This window comes from Rhipicephalus sanguineus, chromosome 5 (assembly GCF_013339695.2).
Source record: "Rhipicephalus sanguineus isolate Rsan-2018 chromosome 5, BIME_Rsan_1.4, whole genome shotgun sequence".
In the NCBI taxonomy this organism is placed as follows: Eukaryota; Metazoa; Arthropoda; class Arachnida; order Ixodida; family Ixodidae; genus Rhipicephalus; species Rhipicephalus sanguineus.
Window position 1 is genome coordinate 48,858,068 of NC_051180.1, and position 11,038 is coordinate 48,869,105.

Below are 11,038 nucleotides of genomic sequence, written 5' to 3' on the forward strand. Positions count from 1 at the left end.
ATGAACGTGATAAGGTAGGATTCCCATGTGTTCTCTCCATTCTCTCATTCCTCCCTTTTGAGAGATTATCCCATAAGCTGCCTTCTCGTCAAGCGTAGACAGCTGAGCTAGTTTATTTTGCTTATAGCTATGTAACATGGTGCTGGCGAACAGGACAGTGACGAGTAGAGAGAGGCAAACAACTGGCTTTGTTGGTGTCTGTCCACTCGTCCGTGTCCTGTTCATCAGTATTACTTCACACGCCTTCTCGTCAGAGGTTATTGCGGCACTGCATTACATGCAGCGCTGTTTAATATCAGGGTGACATCGAACCAACCGATTACAGTGACCACCTCTTCCTATATCGCGTGTCCCGATTTCCTTATCATTTCCTTTTATTTTTCTTTGCCCTTGCAAGCTTGAGGACGCGGGTTCGATTCCCGGCCAGGGCGGCCGCATTTCGATGGAAATGAAATGCAAGAACACCCGCGTACTTAGATTCAGGTGCACGTTAAGAGATCCCATGTGATGAAAATGAATGTGAAGCCCCACACTCATATCGTGGTTTTGTCATGTGAAACCCCAGAATTCCGTCAACTGATTGTTTCCTGTCCCTCGCATCTTTTTCCTCGAGCACGTGTCGTCTTTTAGGCGTTGATTTTCTCATAGATTTCGGCGCAGTTCCGAACTGGCTATATATTTTTGTTATGTTGTGCACAGCCTGAGCGACGAGCTTCTCGTGGGACGGCAGTCGGCCGTGGACGAGACCATCAGCCAGCTGCACCTCAACACCCATTACGTGCTCTCGGTCAACGGCTTCCTCAACGCACTTCAGGTGGTACGTGCGCCACATTTCCATCATGGATTCATCCCCGCAACAAGCCCCATTGCACTTTCACTTTCTTAATGCTGCTTAGCGCATTAATAAGACGCTTTAACAGTGCAGTTGAATGTTAAATACAGGATGTGCCTTCACTCCCACGCAAATGAGTTACGCGTATTTCACTTTATAATTCGAGTCAATAGAGCACCATGTCCTTGAGGTGAAATACCATGTATAGAAACACTTACCGCAAATCTATTGAGCCAAAAGTCCGAGAGCTCCGGAGTGCCACTGCCACTGCTAAGCGACGTCATGGCTCCTCGTAACGCGTGCACTGTCGTATACATGGGATCTGCTAATGAACCCACTAGTTTTCTTTATTTTTCTCTCTTCACGAGCATCCTATTAAATCTATGCAGCAGAAACATCCATTCAATATCTTCCAGCCCATATGTTCCACGTGTGGACAGCCTTGTCACAAGACAAAGCTTCCCGCCCGTCTATGTATACCCAGTTCCCTGTTTATCATTGTTTTTCTTGAGTTCAGAACAGGATATTCTCTTAAATTGAGCTCGTCTTCGTAGGCAGACATCCCAGCCCATTATTAACGCCCATTTTGGTACAACTCCGTCTAAAAGGCAGAGCGAGCGCCTGGCACAGATGGTGTGCGTTGTGGCGATGCCTAGACGAGGAGGATGTTAGCGAATAGCTATAATGAAAGGGGACACGGTTAATGACCGGGGAAGCGAGATGTGACGCGCCACTGTAAGAAGGGCGATGTTGTATACAAGCGACATCGGCTCTAGTGCGAGCGCTAAGCGCTCGCATTGTTTCGGTCTGAAGAAAGAGGCCCCACTTTGACGAGTGTCCAGACGAGCTTTGAGAAATCATTGAACGGGGAATGAAGCTTTGTCATTTTTGCAGTGGAAGTGGTGGGTGAAGCACAATGGGTGTCCTTCTCACAAGGTGGCAGGTTTGCAGGAAAGCTGAACTACCTTTAACCCTGAGATCACTAATATTAATATCTGGGGTTTTACGTACCAAAACCACGATATGATTATGAGGCACGCCGTAGTGGAGGGCTCCGGAAATTTTGACCATCTGGGGTTCTTTAATATGCACTGACATTGGACCCTGAGATCACGATACACTGTGTTCGAAGTGTACACATTGGATAAGAAAGAAAGAAAGAAAGAAAGAAAGAAAGAAAGAAAGAAAGAAAGAAAGAAAGAAAGAAAGAAAGAAAGAAAGAAAGAAAGAAAGAAAGAAAGAAAGAAAGAAAGAAAGAAAGAAAGAAAGAAAGAAAGAAAGAAAGAACAAATTGCTCACCCCTTCTGTATTGCTCACATAAAAGTACTAGGAGCTATGTGCGAGTGTCGTGCTAAACAATAATAAAGCCCAATGTTGTATACGAATAAGTTGGCCGTGATCTTTGATGCGTTGCGCGGTGATTATCATTTCCTTGAACGCGGAAGCACATACTATGGTATCGTAGCGGCAACAACGATATAACCGTTTGCGGAAATACAAAGTCGCGTGAAACCGGTATTTGTCCGAGCCGTTGTCACTGACAACGCATGTCGTGTGCTGCTATCGTATATGAAAAGTTCAGCTGGATGCGCTGGACGTCAGCAGAGCGCGGGGCGGAAGTGATCTGGTGGAGCATATAGGTATGAAAAGCCATAAATGAAGCAAATAAAGGGAAAAAAACTACTGTAGTTTGTATCTGGCGCAGCCTTCTTGTTTTTTTTTTTGCTTTTTTTTCTTGGTCTTTTTCTTTCTTTTTTTAAGGCAGTCTGTGTCATTGCAGCACCCTCCATTTTGCATATTCCTCCTGGTAAATAAAGCTCCGAGTCCTTGTTACGAGCTGTCACGCCATGCTTGTTTTTCGAAAGTTTCATGAGACGGAAACGGAAGTTGTCCTTGAGGCACGTGGATGGAAAAGGGGATGTAAACACTGCAGAACGTCCCTGTAACTTTGACTCCAACTGCTAACCCTCGCAATGCAGCAACCTTCCAAATATGAAACCTCGCATCCCTTGCGACTCCCTTCTCCCAGAGTCAATTCAAACACTACCGACGCGTGTACTCATACCGTGCTACTGTAGCAAGATGTCAACCTTATCGTGCTGCTGCAGCAGCAACATTGATCGCATCGCTCTTATCGTTACAGTAGGCGGAACTGCCCTTCAAATATTTGTGCGTTACCTTGCAAAGTGACAACGTTTAGTTAGCGTTTTCAAGGCCCCCGTCACTTTTGATGAGCGCAGCACCAAGTACAAAGTAGAGTGCAGATGCACCCGCCACGGTGGTCTAGTGGTTGTAGTGCTCGACTGTAGACCCGAAGGTCGCGGATTTGAATCTCGGTAGCGGTGACAACATTTCGGTGGAGGCGAAATACTAGAGGCCCGTGTACGTACACTTGGGTGCACGTTAAAGAACACCGCATGACCACAATTTACAAAGCCCGCCACTACGGTGTTCCTCATAGCGTGGTTTTGGGCCGTTAAACCTCCACAACTATTATTAAAGAGTGCAGATGCGCAGTAATTAAGAGGTTGGGAACTACTGCTTTCTAGACGCCAGAAGTTTTGGCGCCGAGTTTATCAATGCAAGTCTTCCTGATTTATGTGTCTTCGACAGCTGATAGAATAAATGGTCATATAACACATAAATGGATTAATCGCGGGCCATGTTTTCTCAGTGTGTAGCGGTGCTTTGCTCCGAATTTATGAGGAGTCGTTTTCCAAGTCTTTCTTTTTTTTATTACAATACAATGATGTACAGAACTTTGAATAACAGGCGTGCAGGGGCTGCGCACGAAGTTCTTTTACACGTGCATAGCTTCCCCCATATCCGCATACAGTTTTCAATATCCGCGAATAGCCTTGTGTACCATTTTGAGACTAAGCACTTACCCTCTCTCTTTCCCCTTGCGTGTATAGCGCTCTGTACGCGGGAAGGAAAAAAAGAAAGCTCACAGGGTCCCTCATGCATTCACCCAGTGCTGGGCAGTATCGAAGATACATGTATCTTAGATACTATCTTAGATACTCTTTGGGTATCTTGTATCTCTATCGCGATACGTCTCGCGAGACGTGTATCAGTATCTGTATTTCCGATACATTGAAGAACGTATCGTGCATCTTAAGATACAAGATACTGCGATCGCCCCACCACCGTGCAAAACAGTAAACGTTGGCTGAACTCCGCTTCTCAAGCTGGTACTGCGACCACTGTCACCAGAATAAAACTGAAGGCAGTGGCACATTATTTTACCTTTACGCCAGTTTTTCAGCGAGGATAGGCGAAGAGCTCTGAGCGTCCCTATTGGTGCAGCAAAGTCACGTGGTGGCGCTCGCATCATCTCGAGAGACAAGCGCGCGAACGTCTATATATATGCCCAGCCGACATTTTCTTTCCTCGCTTTTTCCTTGTCTTTTTAGTTGTGTCAGTGCCATGGCGCTTGGCACTTCCTATGCCGCGTACTCCAATGCGTGCGGCGTCTTTCGCACACATCCTGATGCCGCTGTAGTGTCGTCGTCAAAGTTTCTCTTGCGTGGTGCTTCGTTACGAAGTCTGAACGATGCAAGAATGGGGGGTTGCTCTGCGTATCGTGGCTTTCACACATTGGCGATTTGAAGGATTTCGCGTATGTAAGTCTGGGTTACGTGCAGTGAGATTGACTTATATACAAATAACATTCTAACAGCTATAGCACCGCGCACCGGTGCCAATGCTGGATCTAAGAGAACAGGCATCCACCTAACCAAAGCTATCATGGCGTACGTCTCTTCTTTATTGAAATAGTTTCTGAAATCATAATTAAAATCATGAGCCTAAAATCATAAGCACAGAAAATCATAATCACGTGTTTAAAATCATAAGCACAAGTTCTTTCTTAGCTGGCCTTCTTTTCCATCCCATACATTACCTATGTCTCTATATCGTTTGTTTTTTCTTTTTTGGTCTGCCTACTGAAATATGTCTTTAACGTGCTGTCAAGGTAAGCTCTTTGCTTTATTCTTACTTTTGAACTGCCTTCGTGATTTGTGCTACTGTTTACATACTTATTAACGCGATAGCGTTAAAGAGCTCGTATCGCAGAAATTCCGCCGTCGGCGTCGGCGCCGGCACCGTTGGTTGTGAGCGAAAAATCATCATCTTGTCCGTGACCGAAAAATCGAAAAGGCTGCAAATAAAATAAATAATAAAAATGTTGGGTCCGAGTGAGAATCGAACCCAGGCCGTCTGCGTGTCAAGCAGGTGTTCTGCCACACAGCCACGCCTCTTCTTGGAGCTGCACTCAAAGTAACTTCGATGCTTCCCAAAAATACGCGTCCTGTATACAGGTGTCACAGTACGAGATGTAATATGGCAGTAATATTGCGTGGTACAAGCGTACATTGCCATCGGGCGTCACACCAGGTCAATATCATAACGACTTGGTGGTTTAAAGAGAGCCACCCATTACAAAAGGCACACACATTACTGCACGTATTCCCTTAAGACCACGTAGTGGGTGCATCGCAGTTTCGAAAAAGGTTCTCGCGCATCATTGCTCCTGGTTTAAAGCATGCTACCCATTACATACGGCACACACCTTAGTGCGCGCATTCTGTTGAACATTCGTAGTGTTCGAAGTGCGCACTAGGGGCAGGATATTGCTATCGCGTTCAACTCTTAAAAGCGAAGCTTAAGCGTCCCCCAATATTATTCCGCTTGAATTTACTGTCATGTAAAAGCGATGTTGAGAACAAATATATAATTATCCGGGCGTGCCTATAGGGTATACAGTAACAAATCCTGCTTACTGCTAAATAAATTAGCGAAATTGAGTTTTCATTATAATAACCATCTTAAAGTTGTTAGCAAAGGGATTCGAGAAACCTAATGCTCCGCTTTTCTCATGAGCGTCCCGACGAGCCGTTTTACGTTATTTTCCATAGGCACTGAATTTTCTGTGGCCTTACTTTAAATGCCTAATTGTCATACCTATTAGGAGTTACTCGCCGCGGTGGTCTACTGGTTATGGTGCTTGACTGCTGTCCCGAATGTCGCAGTGGCCGCATTTCGATGGAGGGAATATGCTGAAGGGCCGTGCGCTTATATTGAAGTTTTAGAACCCCAGGTAGTCGAAATTTCCGGAGCCATCCAATACGGCGTCTCTCATAATCATACCGTGGTTTTGTGACGCAAATCGTAACAATTATTCTTAATCATATTATTAGCTCCTAAATATATCGCTAGTTCTTGGGGTGGCCGTCTGTATCGTGTTTTTATACTTATTCGATGTGTCTGATACGGAACCGCTTTTCTATTTTACTTAGATATATTTGTTTTCCTTGTTTAAGCTTCCCTAAATTCTTTTGTATACTGTTAATAATCACCTGGTAATCGGAGCTATAAGCGCCAACAGTGTGAAACGCGGCGGCGTCCTGCGGCGCTTCGTACAAGTCTACAATACGCCTGAAAGGTTTCTGGGCTGCACATGTTCTTGGTGCCGTACACCTGTCACGTGATCCGCTATGGCGAAAACCGTAATACGTTTACGGGCAAGGTAGAACTCCGCAGCGGCATTTGCACCATCGTGCAGAGGCTTCTTAGTGACGTTCTTGTAACTAGATGTCAACCCGCTAACTGGTCGGCAAGCAGAGCAGCGACGATCAACTGCAAAAGCGACAAGCAAAAATCGCTGTCAGCGAAGTGTATATAGAGCTATATATTAAGCAGCTAAAGAAGCGCCATAGGTTTTTCGGAATGAAACCAGCATAGCTTGAGCTAGAAGTGCAAAACTTTTGAGATGCCAACAGACATTTCATTCAAATGAAACAAAATTGCTCGCAGTTAATAAATTTATGAGGGAAAATTGTTGTGTATAAGCCTTAAGTGCTACATTATATTGATATATAACAAATTTGCGAATGTATCGAAGTATCTTAAGATACAATTGGAATGTATCGTATCGGATGCAGTCAGTGTCGTAGTATCTTGTATCTGTATCTCAAATACTTCTGGCCTGAGAATCTTGTATCGTATCGCGATACAATTTCAAAGTATCTTTGCCCAGCCCTGCATTCACCTAAGATGACCAGTAGTCGAAAACCATCTTCTTTTTCTTCTGATTCGGTGTATTGAGCCTGCCTCCGTCACCCTTCGAAAGCTTATTGCACTTAACGTGTTTTTACACTGCCTCAAGGATCGGAGGCACCTCACTTGGTTTTGCACTGCTTCCTTGATGGGCCCACCTAACCTACGATGTCATGTGATGACGTCATCGTGTAACGTTACGTCACGTGACATCATAGTGACTTCACACAATTTTGTGGTTTGTGACGTCATCGCGTGATGGTTTTATGCATATCTCGCGCTGGCCCTGATGCCGACGGTCAATTTTCGCGTTTGATGAGGCATTCAAAGCTTTCGCCTTAAGAAGTTCGGCAGCGTGGTGCTCTCTGACACAATTGAAGGCGAAAGTGTGCTGCAGACTTGGTAATTTAGTAAGTTATACAGTCGCGGAACAGACTTCTTTCAACAAGGCATAACGAGCTGCAATGTGAGACACACGTATTAATTGCGTCGGACGTCCTCAGTCGATCGCATTATACCATCGGGATTGGCCCACATTTGCGAGAGGCGACGTTATTTGATGACGTCATCATTTTATGTCATATGATGGCGTCACATTACAACAGTGCGAGTAGTGTATCACAATAGTGAGATTTCCGAATCGAATCGAATACAAGTATTCGAAATGAACGGTCCTGGAATACTGAATTTACGCACAGTCCATCTGGTAAGAAAGCAGCTTAGATATACTGACACCAGCGTTTTGCCAATGCGCGTACAGTCTTATGCTGGCTAAAGGATAGCAGCGTGGTATCGCAGCAACGCAGAAGGCCTTAAAGGGAAGTAAACATGGCCATACCAGCCAATAAATAAATAGCAGCAATTTACTACGCATGTATAGTTCTCGTACTAAATACGATTCCAACGTTACGTACTGTTCAATTTGTATTAAAATGTAGCATATTTGCACACCTATTCAAAAGCAAGGAAAAATCGAAAGAACGTGCGAAACGGCTGGTTGTTCAGAAAGCATCGCACAGAAATATGGCTAAAGAAACTGCATATTTATGTGTTTCGTTTAATCGCGAAGATTGCGTTCTCACGTTCCCCATTATCCCTTTGACGTTCAGTTGGCAGGCCTGGGCAACTTCTTCACGTACATGATCTTCGGCGTGGGCTCCAAGTCGCAGCACTTCCTGTACGCCTGCTGCTTCGGCTACTCGGTCAACGGGCTCCACTTTCTGATCACGGGGCTCGCCTCGCAGCACGTCGCCGAAGTGCTGCCCATCACCATCTACGTGAGTGGTTTTGCCACTTGGACCGCGATGCCGTTTTCCAGGTACCTCAACCTAGGTGTCTGGTAGTGGTACTCGCACTTCGGCTTTCGTGTGCCCTGGTGGTGTATTCCCAGAGTTAACTGTGCGTTTCGTCCCGCTTACATATGCATGAAGCACTGACTTCCGAGATGGAGCAGGGTGTGCATGATCTCGGAGGCCATTGTAATACCGAATCAATTGCTTTCTAATGAATGCTTATGTGCTGGTGCAGTACAAGGTGTTCCAGGCGAGCGCGATGAGCATGTACTTCCTGGGGTCGGTGGCAGTAATGACGTACGACCTTCCCACCATGCCTGACGCCTTCTGTGGCATGGTGAGTCCATGCTGTAGAACTAACGTTATTTCCCCATAATATTTACACAAATTTGTTCTAAACTGTGACTATCTTATCACAAGTGAGTCCAACAAGTTATGTGCGCACACCCCACCATTCGCTTTACAATGACACTACAGTTGCAGTTGATATACTTAACGAACTGCAGTTCGTATACCTTATTAAAAAGCACATCTTCGTCTCGTGTTCCATAACATTATTTAGTGTGGTGTATGAAGAACACACGCCCGGTAGACCTTATACTTACATTCAGGCGGTCTGACGACAGTGTTCAGATTGTCGTTAACCGTGAATGTAGTCTCTTTCTATTGGAGTGATAAAGGGTGATCGACTCCCCCCCCCCCCTAAAAAAAAAAACTGCTTTCCGTATATATTCCCAAATATTACGACAAATCTGAATGAACGTGGACATGTACAGTGAGTATCCGTGGGTGCGAGTGGACGCGAGTATTGGCCGCGAGATCGACCTATAGGTGGCAGCACCGTCGCCGCGTTAGTGTGGAGAGGCGGTCGGGGCGCGTATACAAATGCACACAGTGGCGCTTCGTTGTGAGCGGTTTGAACCGATTGCCGGCCAATAAAATGCGTTGATTGCAGCTTACTGGTAATATATGCGCTCTTCATTGTTGAATCGATGCACGAAGATCATCCAACGTTACTATTACTAGTGAGAGAAGCACAATCTGCCGATGAAAGGGATGCTCGCCCTGGATGACAGTCTGCGCTTACGCACTGTATGACGTTTTTGGTTGTTTTCTCTGTACGTGTTCAGCTTGTGTTTTGTGTACTACGCACTGCAGTAGCACGACTGAACTACTCAAGTGTTCATCTGTATACCAGCCCATATTCCTGTGCAATGAGTTCAATAGCACTGTTCACGCGAATACGCATATATACGCAGGTAAGAGTTTAGCACAGAGCTTCCATCGATTGATTACGTGCACGACAATGATGCGACAAAGGTCCGGTTATTTTATGGAACAAGTGTCTTTTTTTTTCCAAACTGATAATGTCCGCTGCCTTCCATCAATGTATAACAACTCCACACAAACGCTCAAGATATTGTAAAAAGAAACGATGAGATTTTGCGTGAAATTATACGACATAAATGTAAGGCACGCCGTCGGGATTAATTTTGAACATCTGAGTCCTTCAAAGCGTAAATAAATCTAAGCACACGGGTGGTTCTGCATAAATGTCGCCCCAAGTTAAAATTGCGCGCGGCAACTCCGTTTTATTACTGCCGTGTCATTATATTGTCTGTTTTTTTTTTTCTTTTCTTTTTTTTAGGAACAGTTTCAGTACCGAAGTCTCAGACTTCACTTGACAGAAATATTGCCGCGGTTATACACCTAACAACAACGCGAAAGTGCATGAGCCTCGTTTTTGTTTACCACCGAGTCGCTGAAACGCTGCATTCACATACTATTTAATGTTCCTCATGTTTGGGACTATGCCAAGCACACTTTAGGGTGTGCTTGAACCAGAGAGCGGCGCCAACACTAAAACGATTCGGGCGAACGAAGGGTACGACACCAATACACAGCCCTCTCGAAAGTCGCACTCACTGATCTTATTACAATGGGCATGCAGCCGAGCAAGCTCATTTGCTTCTGTGCACCATGTTAGGTATACGTACGAGCAGTTAAACTCGTGCTAACATAACAGAACAAACCGCCCTTTGAGAAAGTGCAGGACGTAGACGCACATGCAAACACGACGTGGCTATAGCAGACGACGCACGGAGCAATCCACACTAGGCGCGCTTCAGCCAGTAACCGCCAGGCGGCGACTCCGCTCGATCTCGCGGCCAATACTAATAGTACGAATAAGTGTCGGTGTGAAATGATGTGAGTAAGAGCGTATATAAGTACGAACGAATGCGAATGCGCATGAGTGTGAGTACACGGTCGAAAAAGAAATAGGCAAGTGCAAGTATCCCCTTACGTTGCCGACAAATGAGCATGGTCGTTCTTTATATAAAACCTACATAATACTAAGGATGTCTAATACTACCGCTAATACTAAATATGTCTATACTAAGTTTTTAAATTGCGCGGTGAAGGCGTCGAAACCTAACCTTTCCCTAACTTATTTTTCAGGCCACAGGAATGTTCACCGGCCTGCTTCACCTGGTACACCTCATCTACGTTTTGATCTACGTACCATCCCCATGATATCACTTCCTCCGCCGATGCAAACAATGCGTTCTGACGATATTTTTTATGCTATCCATATGCATATTACACGCACGCTATACCACTTCATTTGTTTTTCAGTATTGAACGTTATTAAAACTATGATCCATTCACTTCAGCGACGTATTGTTATAACCCACTGAGCCGGAGCAGCGTAGAACGCATTTCCAACATTTTTTTTTGTTGGTGGTGGTGTGCGTGGAGGGGGGGGGGAGGCGTTAATTAATGTCACCAGCACCAGGACGCCAATCTGACGCCGCACAATAACCCTGTTTGAATTGGAACGCTCCCGTAACCT

At 45.2% G+C, this 11,038-nt stretch overlaps 1 protein-coding gene across 1 annotated transcript; it reads left to right on the forward strand.

The window, feature by feature from the left end:
* Positions 1–10,767, forward strand: LOC125758592 (uncharacterized). The gene is made up of 5 exons (XM_049415928.1): positions 1–14; positions 700–817; positions 8,002–8,169; positions 8,420–8,521; positions 10,645–10,767. The coding sequence occupies exons 1-5, from the start codon at positions 1–3 to the stop codon at positions 10,717–10,719; spliced, it is 477 nt and encodes a 158-aa protein (XP_049271885.1). The 3' UTR covers positions 10,720–10,767.
* Positions 10,768–11,038: the final 271 nt, after the last annotated feature.

Bases quoted from the DNA above. Each gene is read 5' to 3' on its own strand.
- LOC125758592 (XM_049415928.1), top strand. The intron at 8,170-8,419 runs GTGAGTGGTTTT...GTGCTGGTGCAG, and splicing joins TGCTGCCCATCACCATCTAC to TACAAGGTGTTCCAGGCGAG. The intron at 8,522-10,644 runs GTGAGTCCATGC...CTTATTTTTCAG, and splicing joins CTGACGCCTTCTGTGGCATG to GCCACAGGAATGTTCACCGG.